Source organism: Phascolarctos cinereus, unplaced genomic scaffold (assembly GCF_003287225.1).
Source record: "Phascolarctos cinereus isolate Bilbo 61053 unplaced genomic scaffold, phaCin_HiC Scaffold_1;HRSCAF=81, whole genome shotgun sequence".
Classification (NCBI taxonomy): domain Eukaryota; kingdom Metazoa; phylum Chordata; class Mammalia; order Diprotodontia; family Phascolarctidae; genus Phascolarctos; species Phascolarctos cinereus.
The window spans coordinates 294401508-294423198 of record NW_027555514.1 but is presented as its reverse complement, the minus strand read 5'-3'; the positions used below and the strand labels follow the sequence as shown (position 1 = coordinate 294423198).

Here is a 21691-nt window from a genome sequence, read left to right as displayed (position 1 = left end):
GATGGATTCGGCAGGCTGAGGACCCAGGTTGAAATCCCACTTCTGTTATTCCTTAGTCACCGCCTCTTAACGAGAGAGAGAGAGAGAGAGAGAGAGAGAGAGAGAGAGAGAGAGAGAGAGAGAGAGAGAGAGAGAGAGAGAGAGAGAGAGGGCGTTCGATCCGGCGCCTTTGAGATCCTTTCTGCCCCCGAAGCGACGCCAGTAGGACGCGCCCCGGACCTCAGGCTCTGCATGTGCAGGTGCCCTCAAGGCTGGACTTCGCACCCATCACCTTGTGCTCGGGAGAGGCTCCTGGGGATCATTCACAGCGACGGAATCCCCGGAACCTCCAGCCCCGCTCTCAGCGTCCTGCGGCTGGTCCACTGGACCAGCGTCGGTGGAGTCCGGGGCAGGGCACATAAGGCAGACCTCGCCCCCTCCCAGGAGGCTTCCACGCTCCCGGGGAGGGGGCCCAGGCACCTGGGGAGGGGGCGGGGCTGGGGACCGACTGCGGCCTCGGAGGAGGGACTCGATGAACCCAACGCGCTGGGGATTCGACTCTCAGGCCGTTGGGGCGGAGCCCGAGCTCAGGGGCGTGCAGGGGGCGGGGACAAGGGAGCAGATTGGCTGGGGCTCGCGAGGCTGAAGAGGCGGGACGGGAACAGGAGGCCGCCGAGGATTGGCGGGGGAGATGTTGAGGGAGGGATTCGAGCCTGGAAGGAGGCGGGGCGGGAAGAGGAACCAGACACCCGATTGTGGGAAAAGCCGTTGGGGGCGGGGCTCAAGCCGCCGAGGGGCGGGCTCTGAGGCGACCACGCGCAGCGGATGGGAGATAAGGCCGTTGTTGGGCGGTTCCCTGAGCGCGGGGCCTGCCCTTTCGCGGAAGATGGCGGCGCCCAGTGAGGAGTCCTACCGTGCGGACTTCAGCTCCAGGCCTGTGGAGGAGGCGCTGGCGGCGCTGGAAGCTGACGACGAGCCGGGCAGGCGGCTGGAGCGGCTGCGGGAGATCATGTTGCTGCTCCGCGAACAGCAGCACCGGTAACCGAGGGGCCGAAAGCAGGGGAAACTGAATCACGAACCCACGGGGAGGGGGAGGGGGCCCGCTGGGCTGGTGCCAGAAACGGGAGAGGCAGAGGCCCAGCCCCGGGGATGACGTACTGCCTCAGGCCCCCCCCCCGCCCCGCCGTCCCCTGTTCTCAGGCCCCTCCCAACTCTGACATTTCTTGGGCTGACTGGAATGAGATTGAGATAATTGGAACCTGCTGGCATTTGTTATTTCATTAACTGTCCCTCTAGCATTCTGGCTCTGGATACTGGTTCCCGCTCTTCCTAGGCATGGGCTTGTTGAATTGCTTCCCTTGCTCTGTGACCCTATTTTCCCCCTTGCCCTCCCAGCCCTCTGGATAGTGTGGGGAAGGGGCCCAGGCTCCATCTCTCCCTGAGCCCAGTGGGAGTCGTTTGGGCACCTCCTGTTTCTGCCTTGGAGCATGGATATGACCACAGGGGCTCACTAGCAGGTGGGGGCTGGACCTTAGCCTTCATTGGTCAGGAGGACTCCCAGGAGAGGGATGACAGGCTCGGCAGGTGCCTGGCACACAGTAGGCCTGTAGGAATGCTCTTTTCCTCCTCAGCACCTTGTCTCCAACTCTCTGCCCTGACCCCTGAAATGTCAGGTGGCATGCCTTTTTTGGGAATGGAAGCTTGCTATGGAACCACTGTAGCACACAGCTTCTGTTGGCCTGTAATTTCCCAGTTAATTGATCAGCTTTATTTTGATGGGAATGGTCTATTCTGTTGTTGTCTCCATTGTTTCATCAATTATTTTGTTAGCTTGCTCAGATTTTAAAAAAAGTTTTCATTCAGATTCTTAATGTCCAAACCCAGAGTCCTCTCCATGGTAGCTGAATACAGAATCCTGGCATGAGAGGCTTGGAACTGAATTAAACACAGCCAGGTTTCTCTGGCCACTGTAGATGCATCCCCAGCCTGTGGGCTTGGTGCTGGATGTGCAGATGTGAACAGGGCTGTCCATTCAGGGAAACAACAACCACACACACCTATATAAAGTGATTTCAAGATGATTTGGAGAGGTGGAGGTGTTTTCTGGGAATGGGAGATGGACCGTGCAAAGGCACAAAGATGGCGAATGGGAATTGTGTGTGAGCCAGTAGGCCATTGAATAAGCAAATGGTTGTGATGTGTAATAAGGTGGAAAAACCAGCCTGCTGCCTTCCAAGGCAGCCCCTTCTACTGTGACCGTAATTTTTCCTCAAGTGGATGGATGGGTGGATGGATAGATGGATAGATGATGTATGGCTGGAAGGATGGATGGATGGAAGGATAGATAGATGACAAATAGACATGGATAGAAAGACAGATGATGGATGGATGGAAGGATAGATAGATGACAAATAGACATGGATAGAAAGATAGATGATGGATAGATGGTGGATGGATGGATGGATGGCTAGACAGATGGATGAATGGATAGATGATGGATAGAATGATAGATATATGGATGATGGATAGACGTGGATAGAAGGACAGATGATGGATGGATGGAAGGATAGATAGATGGCGGATTGATGAATAGAAGGACAGATGATGGATAGATAGAAGGATGGATGGATGGATGGATAGACAGATGAATGAATGGATAGATGATGGATAGATAGATAGAAAACTAGATGATAGATGGATGGAAGGATAGATAGATGAATGATGGGTGGATAGATAGATGATACATGGAAGGATGGGTGGATAGAACATTTATTCAGTGCTTTCGGTAGGCTGGGCACTGCTCCACCAGCCAACAAACTTGCTTCTGTATTTCCAACCTGGGCTCTGAGTTCTGCCCTCTGGGCTCAGGCGGAACCATTGCTGTTTCTTTTTAGTTACTTGATGACAGCTGTTGTGACCCCTTGGCCTTCCCTTGTCTAGGCTGCACATCCCTGTCCTGGTGCTGCTCTCAGGACCTGCCCCAGCAAGTTTGATGTGGGAGAGTCCTGGGAGGGGAGGTTTCCTAGGCTGGGAGGATAGAGAGAGCTTGGGGGTGGGATGGCAGCTTGGCCTGGGGCAGCCTGTTATGGGGGAGACCAGGGGAGGTGCCTTCTGTTGCCTGATGGGGGACCTGGGGGATGAAGGGACAAGGATATATACCTGTGTCCCCTGGGAGCCCTGAGTCACTGTCACTTCCCAGGGGGCTGTGGTCCTGCGTAGACACCCACAGACACATTCACACACATACTCCACACACACACACACATTCCCACTCACATGAACACACAGCTGCACATACACATACACACTCAGGAGCTGCCTCTCTCCTTCCCCTGCTTCTGTGTCCTTGGTGAAGGGTGGCTTCACTCCCTCACTTTCTGTCAGCCTCTTCCTCTGCTTGCTTTCCATCTTTCGCTGGGTATGTCCCCTCCTGCTGCCATGAGCCCACTTCTTCTCAAGGCTCAGGGGCAGCTTTCCACTTGTCTTTGAGTTTTGGGGACCCCAGGAAACCCAAGGCGTGCACTCCCCTGGGCTCCTCCTTCCGTCATAGGGAGCATCTTGGCTTTTCCATCCTGTGGAGGTGCTTCCTTTCACTAATTCTCCTGTAGTCCCGGGGCCCTGGAGCTGGTGTTTTCTTCCTGGTGAAAGTCTTCCACATCTGCACAATCGGCCGTAAGAAGAGGTGAGGGAGAGTTCAGTGCATTGTCTCTGGCAGTCAGCATTCCAAGGGCACAAGCCCTGCCCCTCATTTTCACCTCACCCAGACAGGGCTCTTCTCTGTTTCTCAGGGCCCAGCTGAGTCAGGTGTGTGAAGGAGGGGTCACTGGCTGAGATGGAGCCAGAAAAAAATGGAAATGAGGTCGGGGAAGGCCAGCTAGTCTGCGACACAGGAAATTTCAGCTCCTCTGAGTTGATCTCCCTGCCCTTTTCCATTGAGGCTTGCCAGGTCAAGGCGCCTCAGGTTCCCTGAGGGCTGAGATGGCCTCCTTATTTTTTTTCACCAGCCTCTGGCGCTGAATCTGAGACCTCCTGATTCCCAGGTCCCCCTTGGTGACCTGCGCGGGCTCTCAGCAATCCCTTTTTTGGAACGTGGCAGCGGTTCAGGCTCTTGAGTCCAGGTATACATCAGGACCCAGACCCTGTTCCGAGGAGGATGTGGAGAGCACCGTGATCAGATCGGATCAGATCGGACCCGAAGAACGGACGAGGGGAGGTGGGAAGCAGCCCACTGTGGGTTCTGGACGCAGCAGACTCATCATTTCAGTGCTGCCTCAGGGAGAGCTCATGGGCACTTCATTTGGTCAGAAATCGGGACCTCTCTGGATGAAGGGCACCTTTCCCTGTCTGACTGACATTTGAGAGCCTCGGAGAAGTGGCAGTGATGTACTCTGAGGGGAAGGCCGAAAGAATCATGATAAAAAGTTGGTGCTCTTAGTACCTGTGCGATTGGACCTCAGTGATGGTTCCCGCCAGGTCCCTGTCTCTTAAAAGAAGAAACTGGGTGCTTGGCATTGAAAACCAGCAGAGCTTTATGGATCTGCCTTCTTTCCCTGACCTTTGAGGTCTTATAGAACCACGGGATTTAGAAATCAGCCCTCTGGCCTGCCCCTTCTTTGACAGGTCAGGAAACCGAGGCCTGAGGAGGGGCAACTTGCTTAAGGCCATAGAGGGGGACCAGAGCAGAGCTGGGATTCAGACCTAGGCTTCTGACACCAAATGTGCTGGGCTTTGTTTTTTCCTTTTACTAAATTGAGAAATTTGTACCTTGAAAAAATCTGTGGTTTGTTTAGTCATTGTGCCTGCTTCCGCTGCTCACAGCCCCTCCATGGCCTTGTGGAGTCTCTGGAGCCAAAAATCACTCTTCCCCTTGTACTGGCCCCTGGACAGTGCATCTCTCGCAGGAGGCTGAGGCTGCCCTTTCAATGGCAGACTCCCAAAGCTTTTCTGCCGTGGACCGTGATCCCACAGTGGGCCTGGGGGGAGTGGGGTGGGATTCAACAGCTCTTCCCACATGGCGCAGACTTAGCTCAGAGACGGGGCCAGGACTCAGTCCTGAAGGCGAGGAGGCCCTTTGGCCTGTGCTCTGTGGGGAGGCCGGCAGGTACCTTGTGTGTTAGGCCGGCCTGGTGGAGCCAGACAGATTAGAGAGCCACAGTGGGCTTCATAACACACGTCTTCACTTTGGTCGTTCCCGTAGAGTTTTCTTAAAAACCAGAACATTCTCTGTTTTTTCCCCCAATCTGGGCCCACGGCTCTGTGGGCTGGAGGGAATTCCAAGAGCGGCTTTTTCTGTTATCACCTCAAAGAGCAACCCAGAGCCCCGAGAAGAGATGTGACCTGTCCAAGCCCAAGGCCAGTGCTCCATCTGCTAGGCAGCCGTGTCTGTCTGAATGCCCCACTAGTGTATTTCGGACATAACAAATTGAGATGTGTGCTATGTTCCTAGGAGTAGGTGCATGAGGTTAAATTTGGTCTCTTTCTGCACCATCATGATCACTGTGAGAGCGTCAGTCAATAAACATTTATTAAATGTGCTGCCAGGTACTAACAAATGCAAAAACATTGTCCCTGCCTTCAAGGAAGAGATGACAGACTATGTTATATCAGAAATGTGAACAAAGATGCCAACAACCGTAGCTTCGGCAAGTTGTGAGTATTGGGCCAGGGTCCAGCAAATATGGCCTTGAATCCCAGTGCAGCCCTTCCCGCTTTCCTCCTGTGTAGCCTCCAGGAGATTATTTGGGCTGTCTGGGCCCCAGCTTTGTCTTCATTAGAAGGCAAGGCCTTTCTTCCGAGGCAGGGCCCGTCCCCTCTGAGTTTCCTCAGACCTAACCCTGGATCTCTCTGGATGGTGAACGCTAGGGAGCAGGCTTCATGCTCGCTCAGTGAAAAGACCCAGTGAGACTATAAATGAAGAGTCCTGTTAAGCCCCTATCAGGTGGGGGCCTTTGGGGACTGGCTTTGCAGTCCCAGGACTGTGTGCCTTGCCATGACTCCCATCCGCTGGGACTGCTCCAGCTCTCTGCCAACCCTTGCCAGGATGCTCTGCTGCTGAATGATAGGCCAGGCCCCTGGAGGGTAGGGAGGAGGCACGAAACCACTGTTGAAGGGAACCGGGCTGAGAGCTGCACTCCCCATCTCCTAGAACCTGTTTGTTTTGAGATCATGGCTTGAGCCGTTTCCTGTCTGTTTTATTCATCCAACATAATTAAGTGTGGTGGGCTAGTAAGGGGTGGCTCCCACTGACCACTGTTTTCTATATTTCGAAGTTGACTCAGAATCCCTTAGCAAATGGTTCCATGTGCTCCTCCAAACTGTGGCCTTGGGAAAAATAAAGGCAATTGCCCTGAGGCTATGAAAGTGCCTTCTTTTTATAGCGTGGCTTAATTGGTCTACTGGCAGCTGAGTCACAGTGCTGCCCAGGGCCACTCATATGGCTCCCAGAAAATGCTTTATGCTGTGCCCCCAGATGGGCCGGCTTCTTTGTGTGGTTCTGTGGACCATGGAGCCCCTGGTTCCCCCAACTCCTTTCCTACCTTGGGAATTTGAGACAGAATATTTATGCAAGGAATTAGGAGCCTGGAGTCTTCCTTTTTGTACTTGGAAACCTTAGTTGCATGTAACCTGTCTTGTGGCCTTGCTGCCACCTCGCTTGGCCTTGTTTTCCTTCTCTCTTTTCTTCATTTTCAAGGTCTTGGTAGAAGCTGATTGCTGAGAGGGATGATTACCAATGGTTCCAGGCTACTTCTGCGTCTGATGGCTAGGTCAGGCATTACAAGAAAGATAGTGAGTCCTCTGCTTCAAGGGAGCTTAGTGAACTTTCTCTTTTTCTAAAAATAAGATTTTTTGTATCAGCAGAAATCTGACTTTGCTTTTTCCCACCCACACCAGTTGAGAAGGAAAGAAAACAAGATCCTTGTTACAAACACGTGTGGTCAAGCAAAATAAATTTATTCATTGGCCATGTCCAAAAGAAAATATATCCTATTCTCTTCTCTGAGCCCTTTCCCTCTCTATTAGGAGGTAGGCAGCATGATTCATCACGGGTCTTCTGGGATCCTGGTTGGTCATTGAATTCATCAGAGTTCCCAGGTTTTAAAAAGTTACTTGTTTTTACAATTTTGTTGTCATTGTATAAATTATTCTACTTCTGATCGTTTCACCATGCATCAGTTAATACAAATCTTCCCAGGTTTCTCTGAAACCACCCCTGTCCTCATTTCAGTGTAATACTATTCCATCACATTTATATAACAAAATTTACTTATTTTCTTATGTTAGACTATAAGCAATTTGTCCTTGTTTATTCCTTATGATTGTTTGTTCATGTTTGGCATTTTATGTTTCTCTTTACTCCTCTGTTAGCATTTCAGAGTTTCTCTGCAGCTCTGGTCTTTTCTTCAGGATTGCTTGGAAGAGCTCTGTTTCATTAAAAGGCCCACTTTTTTTCCCCCTGAGGAATTATCCTTAGTTTTGCTGCTAAGTCATTCTTGTGTGTAAGCCCATATCCTGTGATTCTGGAATACCACATTCCAAGCTCTCTGTTCCTTCGTAGTTGTGGTTTCTAAATCTGTGGCCTCAGGACTAGAATTCTTTCTTTCTGGCTCCTTGAGTATTTGTTCTCTGCTCCAGCTGCTGCTTGCCTTCGAGCCTGATCCTTGCTCAGTGGCCTGTGGCCGCTCCTCTTCCTGGCACACTGCCTCGAGCTGAAGATCCCCTCCTCAAGCTTCCGGAGATCTGTGATCCAGGACTGAGGAGGGAGCCACAGAGTTGCCAGTTGGCACCTGGCCCCTCTGAGCTAAGCTGGCCTTGTCTCCTTTTGAATATGATGTTAGGGCGATAGGTGACCTGGCTATGGTCGATCAGGACCATTCCGTGGAGTTCTCTCAGTGATGGGCCCATGGGCTTGGGGTGGTCCTGGAATGTCTGTGTCGACCATGATTTAATTGACTAAGCTTTCACCTAAGTCATCTGCCAGGGAGCTTTCTGTGTAGCTGAGGTGACATGGTATAGACTCCTGTCACTTGTGATGACAGTCTCTGCCCAGCTAGTGAGTTTTACTATGAGAGGCTGCATTCAGCTACAGTGGTCAGACACAGAGGGACAGTTGGAACATGGATGAGGCCTTGAGACACACAGAAAAGAGGAGGAGGGGTACCCTGGGATAGGGAGTGGGCCCGGCAAAGTCGCTTAACCTGTGGGCTTCAGTTTCCTCCTCTGTAGAATGGAGATAATCATCTCTCTGCTTCCTATCCACAGGTGTGTGTGGGGTGAGGTTCAAAGAAGCTCTGAGTTGTAAAGTCTTTTGTGAGTCTTACAAAGCTCAATATCAGTGGAGTTGCTGCACTTTGTGGTGGGGAAGGTCAGGGCAATGAGCCTCGGGGCCAGATTGTGTGAGTCTCTGAATGCCTATAGCTCAAGGTTGGGATTTTGCCCTATAGGCACTAGGGAATCATGGGTGGTTTCTGAGCAGGATCCTGCCAGTCAGTCTAAGGTCAGAGCAAGGGAGAGATTGGAAGGGAAGAGGCAAGAGAAGGGAGAAGCAACCAGGTGTCCAGGGAAGGAGCTAATGAGGCCTGAAGCAGGGTTGGCAGCATTGGGAATGGGAAGGACTGGAAGGGAGAGAAATTATCCAGAAAGAATCGATAAAACTCAGTGGCTTCTCCTCCTGGGGGCCTATGGGTAGATTATGAGGGATGTGTGAATGTGGGTAGAGAAATGACTCAGGCCTTTATCTTCCCTGACTGTGGCTTCCTTGGTGACCCTGCGTGCTTTCTTGCACCTATTGGAGACATTTCAGGGGCGGGTCAGCGGGCTTCACCAGGCAGCTGCCAAAGGGCTGCAGGGCCCAGACTAGGGGAAGGCCCCTGCACTGGGCACCTTTTCCTTCTTCTTTCCCAGAAGTCGGCGCTCTGAGTTTTGCTTGTGTCTCTGTAGTTTGTCCTGGAGTGTTAAATGGGAAAGGTGAGTTTTTCACGAGCGTTCGGGTGTTTGCCTTTCTTTCTTGGTTGCCCTCCCGCCTGCCTGTTTGTCAGTCCGCAAGCATGTATTACGCCTTTCTCTGGTCCAGGCACACAGGGGAATGCCAGGTGCTGGAGATGATACCACGGCGAGGGTGAAGCGGGCCCTGCCCACAAGGAGCTTCCATTCTCCTACTGCTAGTGGAGGGAGACAGTGTGTCTATGGGAGTATACAGGGTAATCACACAGTCAGCGCAGTGCCCACCTGATGCGGGCAGCTTGGGCAGATCAGGAAATGCTTCCTGTAGAAGGTGGGGCCTGAGCTCCACCTCTGCAGGGGGCACACATTCCAGGAATGGGGGAGGCGGGGTGGCTGGTGCGGAGGCCTGCCGGGCTCTGCGAGAGGGACCTGAGAAGGCTGGGAGCTGGCTCGGGGCCACAGCAGTTGACATCCATTCGAGCCCAGTGGCAATGGGAAGCCACTGGAGGAAAATCACTGGGGTCCAAGTGTGGACATTGGACTGGATTAAGAAGAGAATTAAGGCTGGGCGATCAATTAGGAGGCTAAGGGTCTCCCCCTGCCTGAGTGTGAGTGGGACAGCTGGCTGGGGATGGTGCTGGTGGGGTGAGATCGGGCAGCACCTTAGAAGAGTCTGGACAGGACACGGTGCCTCAGACGGAAGTCGGGGAGCCTGGGGGACAGGAAGGCTCGGGAAGAGAGAATGAGTTCTTCCTGGCGGTCGGCGATTCAGGATTGGTGTTGAGGAGAGAGGCTGTGAACGGGGAGTGCGATCTGGGTGTCCTCAGCTGCTGAGCCTCTGTGGTCTGGCTGCTGCCCGCTCCACATCCGCTGGCCTTTTCTCAGTCCTCATTCCCCTGGACCTTGGCCTCCTCCCTGGCTGATGGCCCCTTCTCGGGCTCTTGGCTGGATCTTCAGCTGGGCCCCACCAGCTAACTCCACACTGGGCCTCCTTCTCTTGTAGGGCCTGGATCATCTAGCTTGGTGATATCCTCACCTTTCATGGATTCAGCTCTCCTCTCTGGGCACGTGCTTCCCACATTCATTGGTTGAGCCACAGTCTCTCTCCTTGGCAGTGACGCGCAGTGGATAGAGTGCTGGGTCTGGAGTCAAGAAAACCCGAGTTCAAATCCAGCCTCGACATTCACTAGCTGTATGACCCTGGGCAAGTCGCTTCACCCTGTTTGTCTGAGTTCCTCATCTGTAAAATGAGCTGGAGAAGGCAGTGACAAACAGCTCCAGTATCTGTGCCAAGAAAACCACAAATGGGGTTGCGGGGAGTCAGACACGCTTGAAAAATGACTGAACAATGGCAGCAGCTGCCATTCTCCTGAGCTCTGGTGTCGTGTCGCCGACGGTCTCTGGTGCATCTCCGCTCGGATTTCTCACGGGCGCCTCACACTTAACCGTCCCCTCTTCCTGACTTGTCTGTTGCCATCGAGGGCACCACCACCTTTCTCTCACCCAGGCTTGCCACTCCCTGCCTCCCATAGCCAAGCTGGAACATTTCTCCTCACCCTCCTCCTCCTGTGACACTGCCCCCACCTTGCTGCAGGCCCTTAGCAGGTTGAGCCACTGAATGGCCAACATGAGAGTGGGTCCCGGGTGGGCGCTCTTTGATGTGCCCGGGCAAGGAGGTCTGGAGGAGCTGGCTGGAGCAGAGGGAGGTTGATACGGGCCCAGAGATGTTAAGCACCGCTGACCCTTTGGGAGGGTGAGCAGAAGAAGGCCGAGGGTCAGTCTGGCACGGATCTGGAGAGGGGGGCCCATGGCCCCTGAGGTTCCCAAGAAGACTCCGAGTAGGCCCCTGTGCTGGCAGGCCAGGAAGGGAGGGGTGGGGGCTTAGGGTGCCTCCAGGCGGCAAGCTGCCGGCAGGCCATGTTCTTAGTCATTCTTTTCTTGAGCCCCTCCAAGCCATGTCTACCCCTGGGAAGCAGAGCTAAGGCACTGGGATTCATCTCTGAGTGCCTTTGAAGGTCCTGCCTTGGTGGCACAGTGACGGACTGGCCTTTAGTTCCTTTAGCAGGAGCCCCCAAATGAATTCTCCACGAGTGGGTCTTCTGGTAGCCTTAGACCCTCTTAGCTGTTCTTCTCTTCCATTTTAGCCCACCTGGGCTTGCCTAGATTAAACCTCCAGATCTGTTCAAACTTGACAGAAAGGAAATTCTACCTTTTGTCTGATTCAAAGGATTTTTTGTTCTGCAGCGGTGTCTCCCTTGTGCCTTGTCTTGAGGGGATACATTCCTTCCCTATCTGATAGGAGCTTCTGCAGGCTGTTCCCTAGTGTCTTTGTGCGCTCCCCCAGCCCCCATGATCCTGGGAGCTCAGTGTCTCCATGTCGGGGGTGGGGGGCGGCTCCTTTTCCAAAGGGCCAATCACCTGCGTCCTCATTGGGGAAGTGAGGTTTGCCCAACAGAGACCTGGCGAGCCTGGTCATGGCCTCTGGCCCAGATTTCTTCCTCATCAGCTGATTTCACCATCTGTGATTGGTCCAGACGTAAGAATGTTGGGGAATTCTGGGGCCCTTCTTGCCAGATTGCATCTTTTCAGATCTGAAAAATTGGGAAAGAATGGGAAGTGTGGGGGGTATTTGTGGTGACCACTCTTACTGTTAGTGCTGGAGCAGCTAGGTGGTATTAATGGTCAGAGCTGCGGACTCAGGTGAGGAAGGCTGGCTGGTTCAGCGCTTCCTAGCTGTCAGACTCTAGGCAAGTCATTTAGGCATTCTCAGCCTCAATGTCCTCATCTGTAAAATGGGTGGTTGTGAAGACTAACATAAGATAATATGATATAATACACCACAATAGACTATATAAGGTATAATATGACAAAATATAACAATATAGTATAATACAATACAACATGATACTGTAGTATGATATAGTATCCTTTAGTATAATATAATATGTAATATAGCAGATGGCATAATAGAACGTAGTACAACACAATATAATGTAGCATAGTGTAGCATGAGAACATGTAGTATAATATAATGGTAGACTATAGGATAGTATCATATAATATAGTAGGATGTAACATAGTATACAACATATCCTATATAACACAATATAATAGTATAGTATAGTGTAGTATGATATATAGTGTTAGTGCACAATAGAGTACAGTATAATATAATACAATACAATATAGTCTAAGACAGGCCCATATGACCTGTGGCCCGCAGAAGTATTTTCGGCAGCTCAGGAAACATGTAGAAGATGTAAAGACAGATTGGCCCCACATGCTGCCTGTGGGCTGCGTTGGCGAGCCGCGAGAGGCCAGTGGCTTTGTGTTGTGCAGGCCTGGTCTAGTGTAATATATGGCATAACATAACACAATACAATATGCTAATAATATTGTTTGTAGTATATAACATATATAGAATGTGATACAGTACAGTGCCCTCTCATATAGCACAGTCTGGGTCTGTACACGCACAAATATATACGTTGGTGTCTTTCATTGTTTGTTGTCCTAGACTTCTGGTTTTTTCTTTCCCTTCTCCCATCCCCACCTTGCGCCCCCTGGCCCTGGAGAACAAGAACTAAAAAGAAAATGCTTGTAACCGCCGGCCGAGGCACAGCCAGGCCTGACAGATTGCTGTGCTGGCCACATGCTCTCATCCACCCCCGAGCCCCCCACCTCTCGGTCACATGAAGGCCGAGAAGCCCATGATCCTATGAGGACTGAGGCTGTTGGGGTTCTAGGGAAACACCGCCCAGAGCAAGTAGCCTGCAGGAGCTAGAGCCTGCAGGGACCGGCAGATGAAGAAACTGAGGCCCAGCGTGGGTCTGATCCCTGAGCAATGGTGGCCTGGGACCGACAACTCTAACCCTAAATGCACGCTCCAGGGTGCTCCCAGGGAGGACGCGCTCTCTGCTTGTGCAAGGTCACATACTCAGGAGTTGGCCCCCCCTCCATGCTGCCTCCCTCACATGTTGGAGACAAGGTTCTTGCGTGTTTAACCACACGATTGCACTGGTTTTCAAGCTGTTTTCACCCCCTCTGAGCTGCCTTTTGCCTCTTGCTCTGTGGAGTCACTGAAAGTTGAGATAGCTGCTCCTGGTCTGGGAACTCAGCCTTTGGTTGCCCCACATCCCCATTAAGGCTTCCTAGTGCAGATTCAGCGGGGCTAACTTGGCAGGCATCCGCCATGGCATTCTCCCACATGCCTTCTCAGCTCCCATTTATCACCCGTCCTCTTCTTGTTTCAGAGAAACCACGTCCGAGCGCATCTTCCAGGGCATCCAGCAGATCCTGATGGAGTCCTCCCGCGAGGTGGAGCTGGCCTGCCAGGATGCCAGCCACCGGGGGCACCTGGAGCCCCAGCTGCAGCTCATCGCTGAGTGCTTCCGCTGCCTGAGGAATGCCTGCGTGCAGTGCCCCAGGAACCAGGGCATGATCAAGTAGGGTGCCTCCTCCGACATGGGCATGGGCCAAGGCTGTGACCTGCACTGAGGCAGGGCCTGTGGTGCCCAGAGCACAGGGGTCGGCTCTGCCAGGGTCGGGGTGCAGAGCCTTCAGGAGATGTGGCACTGACCCTCTCCTCGGGGGGAGGGGGGCGTGGTACTGACTCTCAGGGGAGGGGGGGGTATGGTTCCAACCCTCTCTTTGGGGGATGTGGCCCCATCTCTCATCCCCAGAGGTGTGGCACTGACCCTCTTCCCAGGGGGCACAGTGCCCTCTCCTCAGGGCCAGCCATCAACTGGGTTCCACGCTGACTTCTTCAGTGTGTATGTGCCTTGAGCAGGGGCCCCAGATCCCCAGAGTCACAGGGGCCCCACTGACTGCGCACATAAAGTAGGTGCTTGTTCATTGAGTTTGAAAGCAATCCCAATCAGTAAGTGGCAGGCCTATGTCTCAAAGCCCAGGGAGGCCCCAGGCTGGCTCGGGATGCTCGTGTCATCAAGGTGGGGAGAGGAGAAAGGTGAAGCAGAGAGGGGGCCGCAGTGAGGAGTCCTGAGTGCTAATCCTGCCTTAGCGCTATCCTGGGACCCTTGCACCTGCCTGGGCTCAGGGCGGGGGGGGGGGATGTAGCTCAGTAATACAAGGCTCCCTGGGCTGGGCTCCCTCGAGGTCCTCTGTGGGAGGTGGCTCCAGGAGGGGCCGGAGGCCACTGAGGGTTACCTCCCCTCCTCCCCGATCCCCGGGGTTGGGTTCTTTCTGCCAGATCTCTTTTTGTCTGCGAGGCGGTGATCAACACCGTTCTTACACTTTTGGGCACACAGGTGCATCCTCTGACCAGGGAGGAGGTCCTGGACTGTTAATTGGCTGAGGCCTGCAGGCTATTTGGAGGTCTGCATCGATGAGAGCCCTGGCTTCCTGCCCCCATGGCTTGTCCCGCAGGGCTTTGGAAGGCGCCGTCCGTCGCCTGTCTGTCTCGATCCCTCCGTCCAGGCGCTGAGGGGATGCGCCTTCTGTGGTTTCTGCGGGTCTTGGTCCTGGAGCCCCCTTGCAAGCTCTGTGCTGGTACAGGCGATGCCGTGCAGCTCAGACCCTTGTCGGAGGTGTCTTAGAGGACGTTGAGTCAGCCGCCCTGTCGCACTGGCTCGGTATGCTTGGAATCCCAATGAGCAGTGCCTATTCGCAGGCTGATGGAAGGTTCCCAGTGCCCGACTGATTACTAGTGACCACAGAGGGGGGCTGCCTGGCAAACCGGGGAGTCAGTGCTCTCTCCGAAAGCTCCCTCTCCCCCATCGTGGGCTCCTCGGCCGGCAGGGTTGTCTGTCCACGATAGACACTGCCTGTCCTTGGCTCTCGGCCTGCGATGCATCTGGAAGTCAGCCCTGGGCCGATGGCGCCCTCCTCTTGGGGAGGAAGCTCCCCCAGGGTGAGGCGGCTGCTGCCTGAGGAGGCCTCTTGGGGCTTCCAGCCGTGGCAGGGCTTAGTGAAGGACGAATGGAGGATTTGGGAGGCTTTGGGGAGGATTGGATTCTGAGAAGCATGGCTGTGTTTGGGGGTGGCCAGGTGGAATCTGGGGAGATTAGGCTCCTGGCTGATTTATGTGCCCCTTCCGTTGTCCATCCTTCGTGGTGAGATCACTCATCCCAGAGCCAAGAATGCCTGGAATCTCATTCCCCGGAGCTGGGGTGTGCATCCCTCCTGCAGAGCTATTTCCACTCTTGTCCTGATTGTCCGTTTCAGATCGTCTTCATCCAGGGACCTGTTGGGGATCCCCCTCAGTCCCTGCCCTGATGTTCTCTCAGCCAGAGAATGGTGGGCAGTGGCCGACGTTGGGTGCCCGCTGGCTTGGAGTCGCAACGATTAGCTGACACAGCTGATTGGCATTGAGGGCTTTGAGTAGCACTGGTGGCTTAATTGTGCTGCTTCCTCGCTACATGTTGCTAGGTCAGCTCTGTTCATTGGCTATGACGGGTTCAGCAGTGAATCGTTTCACTCTGTGGTGTTAAGAACGAGAGAGCTGGGGCCTTGGATGCAGCCTCTTCTGGGGGGCAGAGGCACAGTTGTCTTCTTGACATCTGATGCAAAGACACGGGCCAGTCTTGAGCCTGCCCGTGTCCTGGGCTTGTCCCGTGTGGGCCTGGATCTTCTCCCAGAGCGCCTGGCCCAGCCTCCCAACTTGAGCACCAGGCTAACCTCTGGGCTGTGGTGAGAAAGCCCCCTGAGCTGGGTGTCCAGCGGCCAGGCCTGCATGGCATCACTGGGGAAGAAGGGAAGAAGTCAGGTGAGAGGGAGGGGTCTGAGACCCTGGGACCATCAGATTTTGAGGACAGTGGGGGGCAGGTATGCTGGGAGCCCCAGCTAGTGGAGAGCAGCTGTGATGCCCGGGCCCAGGGGTCTCCTCCTGCTAGTCTGTGATGATTCCAAGAGCCCTTTCTCCTGTCCAGCTCTGAAGCCAGGATAGAAGTCTGTCTCTGTTCATCCTGGTGGGGTGGTGGGTGATGCCTGCCTCTGTGATCATTGAGAGTCGCTAAGGCTGGCTCTCAGGGGGTCCTTGGATGGTCCCCCCGGCCCAGGCCTGTGACCAGTCCAGCCCCCAGGGCCTGTGAGAGCTGAGGCTCGCCCTCATGGAGTCCTCGCATGGTCCTCCCTGGCCCAGACCTGCGACCAGTCCAGCCTGCCAGGGCCTGTGAGAGCTGAGGCTCTCTTGATAGAGCTTTAGGGAATGCAGGGACACTCTGGGCCACAAGGAGGTGAGAGTTCTTAGCCTGGGGTCCAAGAATTTTGTTTTATTTTACTTTGATACTGATAACTGTTTTAGTAGAATTGGTTTTCTTGGTGTTTCTATGCGTTTTATTTGACATGTCTAAAGCCTCTCTTCTGAGAGGGGGCCCTCCATAGGCTTCACCAGCCTGGGTGCCCAGCAAACTGGAGCCAGACCCTAAGGTTAGACTTTAGTGGTGATGATGTGCGTTTCAGGGGTGTGCAGCGAGGATCCCCACTGAACAGATGGGGAAACTGAGGCACTGCCAGGCTGACCGATTTGTCCAGGGTTCCCTACTGAGTCAGTGTCTGAGGCTGGTCCCCAGGAGCAGGAGGAGCGCCCCCCTCTCTCCCCAGTCACTGGAAGAGCAGCCGTAAAGGGGGCTGTGGAGGGCGGCGACATCTGAATTAGGCAAGTCCTGAACTTGGCCTTTTTCTTTGAACACTTTTGACAGGCACTTGAATTTAATCGGTACCACGGTGGAGCTGATTGATTTGTTGCAGAAGCTGGATGCGAAGCAGGACTCCCACTTGACAGGTAAGGTGCAGTGCTCGCCCTGTAGTGCTTCGTCACTCCTTGCCGCTCCGGCCCCTCTCTCCTTTATGAGGAGGGGAAGCTTTATGGCTGCTGTCAGCCACTCTCTGAGTGTGAGCGCCATGTACTGAGTTCAGATGGCGCCGTTGGGTCGGCAGGATGGTGCCCTTATGGTGTGGGGTGGGGTGGGGGGTTCTGTGGCCTCCGTACCTCCTATGGTGGAAACGAGGGGTTCCCCTCTGGGGGGCCCCCTGGTGACACTCCTCTGCCCCTGGTGCTGTGCTGGCAGGGGCACCTGGGCTCCCTGAGGCATGCACCAGAGTGGTTGTGGGAGCACTCCTCTGTGTTGTGTGCTGTCGTATTGGTCTTTCTGTGTTTAAAAATTCTGTCCCTTCCCCCTCTCCCCAACCTGGAATCACACTCTCCCACATAGCCGCTCTGCAGGAGAGCCAAGATGACGTGCTGAGCCAGCCCGAGCAGCTGAGGGCGCCAGGCTGGCCTTGAGAGGGGCGCGGAGGCCCATCTTCCTTGCTCTGGGCGCTGTCCCTGCCTGTCTTCTGGCAGCGCCCATGCCCTGGCACTGGGGGCGTCTGGGCGCTTCTGTGGTCTGACATCCAGAGCTGTGGTTGTATGTCACTGTTCCCCTGCTTTGTGGACGTGAAACCTGAACAGGGGCTTTGGGGGGATTTCTCTGTTCATCTGCATGTGTTTCCTTTGGAGACGTCTCCCGGACGTCAGGGGTCTCAGGGTTGTCTCCCTCACCTGACTCTTGGCTGTTTCTCAGGGCTGTGGATGCAGAGGTTTTCCTGCCCCACGAGCTTCTCTCTTGCTTTCATCAGCATCGATGTTGTTTGTGTGCCCAAAGCCTTTTCACCTTGGACGTGACCCAGAGTGGTCCTTGTCCCTGCCTCCATGCTTATGGGGAGAGGGGATCTCACCTCTGTCAGCGGTTCGGGCTCTGGGGAACTCCCTCAGCTTTGCTGCGCCCTAGGCCCTGCTTCTCACCCCTGTTCATGGATCTTTTTGGGCTGGCCCTGGCCATCCTTGGGGATGCCACAGCAGTGGACATAGGGGCTAGTCCTGCTCCTTTTTGAGAAGACAGGCATCCATGCTTAAGCACGTCTGGGCAGTGACTTAAGCCCATCTGTTTTAGGCCAGTCTGGAGCCACAGGGGGCTCAGCAAGGGGTACCGAGAGGGCCGTTTCTGCCTGATGTCCCGGAGCCAGGGGAGGGGTGTGGGGTCATCTCCCCTGGCGTCCCTGGCAGGAGCCCGAGAGCTGTGGTCGGGAGCAGCAATTTTTTCGTTTAATGATGGATTACTAAATAAAGCGTCCCCAAAGGAAATGCTGTACAAAATGCCGTGATTAAATAACGATTATGGTAGTGAGGGGGCAGCAAATGAAACCCAGACGCCTGGGCTGCTGGGCCCCATCTCCACTCATGACCCGAGGGCTCTGAGAAGACTTACTGCCACCTGCTCAGTGAGCTGTGGGGGGGTGGGGTGGGGGTCACCGGGGTCATCCAGCCTAGGGCAGGCAGGGAGTGAGTGGCACAGTAGAGCCTGGGACCCGGGCCTACGGCATTCCCTGAACTTGCTTTAAAAAATGTAGATGGGGAAGTGACTTTGGTGCAGTCCTGTGCATTGAATGGTGTTTCTGAGAAGGGCCCAGGCCACAGATGAGGTGAAGGGCCCTTGAGGTCTCAGGGCTGCTCGGGAGTGTGAGTGATGGAGCGGCCCAGGGCCTGCATTCTGAGGCCTTGGCCTTTGCCACCCGAATCTGTCGCAGAGGTTTGGCTGAGTCGTTAGAGATGTGCAGTCCAGTTCCATGTGATATGGCATTTATCAAGCACCAGCTTCATGCCGCGTCCTGGGGTCTGTGCTGAGAGAGAGAAGTGTTGAGATTCTGCCCTCACGGAGGTTCCAGTCTCTTAGGGCCCAGAAGATAGAGCTCAAAGGATGAGGATTTGGGATACACTGGGCTAAGTGTGTCATGAGCAGAGGCTAGGTTTGGGACCAGAAAACTCCCTCTGAACCTTGGCCCTGCCATCTGTGACCCTGGACAAGCCTCCTCCCCCTCAGGGGTCGTGGGGGATCAGAGGGGGCTCCGTCCCTCTCCTCAGGGGCTGCCTTTAGCACCAATCCCCTGACCTAGAGTGTACCGGACCCTGCCCAGCTGGGTGATTGCGGGCAAGTCCCCATGCCTCTGAATGTTTCCCTCCTCTGAAGATGTGTCGGGACTCTTGTGGGAGGGAAGGAATGAGCTATCCGAGAGGCCTGGTGTGCTGAGGGAAGGAGCCTTTCCAGCTGGGGCCGGGGCTGGGCCTCGAAGGATGAGCACCGCTGCCAGCATCTCTCTGGGATCAGAGACACGCAGTAACCAGCTGTGTCGGGGCAGGGGTGAGCATGAGGCACGGGTGTCATCCCCACCTGTGTCTTCCAAAATAGAATTCTGTTTGGCTCCCGCTGGCTCTAGGAGGACGGAGGCAAAAATGAAATGGCTGTTCCTTCAGGATCTTAAGCCCTGGAGCCCTCAGGCCCTGCTAGCCAAACCAGGCACACTGGGAAGCGAACTCAGAAGCCATGCAGAGTGACCTAGCGAGTTCCACATTGCTTTCCATGTTGGCTGCACCATGTCACAGCTCCACCAACCATGCACTGGTGTGCCTGTTTTCCCACAGACCCTCCAGCATTGGCCATTTCCCCTTTTTGTCAGTTGGCTCGTCTGTTGGATGTGGGCATCAGGGTTGTTTTAATGCGCAGTGAATAGAGCACCGGCCCTGAAGTCAGGAGGACCTGAGTTCAAATGTGGCCTCAGACCAAACACTTGACATTTACTAGCTGTGTGACCCTGGGCAAGTCACTTAACCCCAATTGCCTAAAAAAAAGAAAGAAAGAAATGAGATCTTTATTGAGAAATTTGCTACAAATAATTTTTTCCCAGTTACTTCCATGCAGGTTTTAGCTGCATTGGTTCTATTTATGCAAAACCTTTTTCAATTTTATATAACCAAAACTGTTCATTTTATCATCTGTGATCCTCCCTGTCTTTAGGTCATGAACTCTTCCTCCATTGATAGATTAGAGAGAGAATTTCTTTCTTTTTTTTTTTTTAGGATAGTCAATGGGGTTAAGTGATTTGCCCAGGGTCACACAGCTAGTAAGTGTTGTGTGTCTTGTGTCTGAGGCTGGGTTTGAACTCAGGTCCTCCTGAATCCAAGGCCAGTGCTCTGTCCACTGCACCACCTGGCTGCCCCGAGAGATAATTTCTTCCCAGCTTCTCTGATTTGTTTGTGATGCTATCTTTTATGTCTAAGTCATGCACCCATTTGGAGCTCGTCTTAGTAGATGGTAGGAGTTGCTAGTTTAAACTTAGTTTCTGGCAGATCATTTTCCAGTTTTCCCAGCAATTTTTTTTTTAATAATGAGTCCTTACCCCAGTAGTTGGGGTCTTTGGGTTTGCCAAAAACTAGACTAGTGGCCTCATTTTCTTCTATATATTGTTGCCTAATCTGTTCCTTTCTGTTTCTTAGCTTTTAAGATCTCACCCTGCTAGGTGCCCTTCCGTCCCCTGCCTTTTTTCTCCCATTAATCCCCTTGATATTCTTGACCATTTGTTCCTTTAGTTGAATTTTGTTAATTATTTTTTTCTTATGCTATAAAGGAATGTTATGATATTTTTATTGGTGTGGCACTCAATAAGCAAGTTAATTTAGATAATACTGTCATTATTACATTGGCTCAGCCTACACTTTTCTGATTATTTAGGTCTTTATTTATGTCAAGTATTTTTGTAGTTGCATCCATATAGTTCTTGTGTGTGTCTTGGCAGGTAAACTCCCGTGTATTTTATGCATTCTGTGGTTATTTGAAGTGAAGTGTCGCTTTTGATGTCTTCCTAGTGGGTTTTGTTTGTGATATGCAGAAATTCTGATGATTTATGGGGGTTTGTTTAATGTCCTGCCACTTTGCTGAAGCTATTGTTTCATTTGAACTTTTAGCAGACTCTTTGGGTTCTCTAAGCAAACCGTTATATTATCTGCAAAAAGTGATGGTTCTATTTCCTCTTTACTTATGCTCATTCTCTCAGTTTCTTTTTCTTGTTTTCTTGTTAGCATTCCTAGCACCACATCATATGGTGATGGTGAATAGAGTAGAGATGCAATACACAGTAGTAAATGATTTTGGTAACCTCGTGTTTGATAAATGTGAAGATTTAAGCTTTTAGGATAAGAATTTACTGTTTGACAAAAATTGTTGGGAAAACTGGAAAGCAGTCTTGCAGACATTGGGTATAGACCAATATCTTACACCATTTGCCAAGATAAGGTCAAAATGGATTCATGACTGAATCCTGGACATGAAGGGAGATATCATAAGTAAATTAGAACAACATGGTACACATTACCTGTCAGATTTGTGGATAGGAGAAGAATTTATAAATATGCAAGAGACAGAGAGCATTGTGAGATGTAAAATGGATAATTTTGATTATATTAAATTAAAAAGGTTTTGTACAAATAAAACCAATGTAGCCCAGATTAGAAGGAAAGCAGAAAAATATGAGATTTATAAACAGTTTCCTAGATCAAGACCTCATATCTGAATTATATAGAGAATTATATCAGATTTATAAGAATGTGAGTCATTTCACAATTGATAAATGGTCAAAGGATAGGAAGGGGCAGTTTTTGGAGGAAGAAATCAAAGCTATGTATAGACACATGAAAAAATACTCTCAATCATTATTGATTAGAGAAATGCAAATGAAAACAACTTTGAGGAACCGACTTACACCTATCAGATTGGCTAAAATGATAGAAGGGGAAAATAACAAATGTTGGAGGGGATGTGGAAAAATTGGGACACTGATACACAGTTGGTGGAGCTGTGAACTGACCCAACCATTTTGTAGAGAAATTTGGAATGATGTCCGAAGAGGTATAAAACTGTGTACACCCTTTGACCTAGCAATACCACTGTTAGGTTTGTTTCCTAGGTGATCTAGGAAACAGGAAAAGAACTTATATGTTCTA

The 21691-nt window shown here is 52.5% G+C and overlaps 1 protein-coding gene across 2 annotated transcripts in view; it reads left to right on the top strand.

Annotated features, from left to right (window-relative positions):
- The first annotated feature begins 828 nt into the window (after window positions 1-828).
- Window positions 829-21691, top strand: part of ATXN10 (ataxin 10) — a 100999-nt gene continuing 80136 nt past the window's right edge. For both annotated transcript variants that reach the window (XM_020977422.2, XM_020977420.2), the window contains exons 1-3: window positions 829-1017; window positions 13173-13364; window positions 16578-16660. In XM_020977422.2, the coding sequence (XP_020833081.1) occupies window positions 866-1017; window positions 13173-13364; window positions 16578-16660 (427 nt within the window). In that variant the 5' untranslated portion in view covers window positions 829-865. The remainder of the gene's footprint in view (window positions 1018-13172; window positions 13365-16577; window positions 16661-21691) is intronic.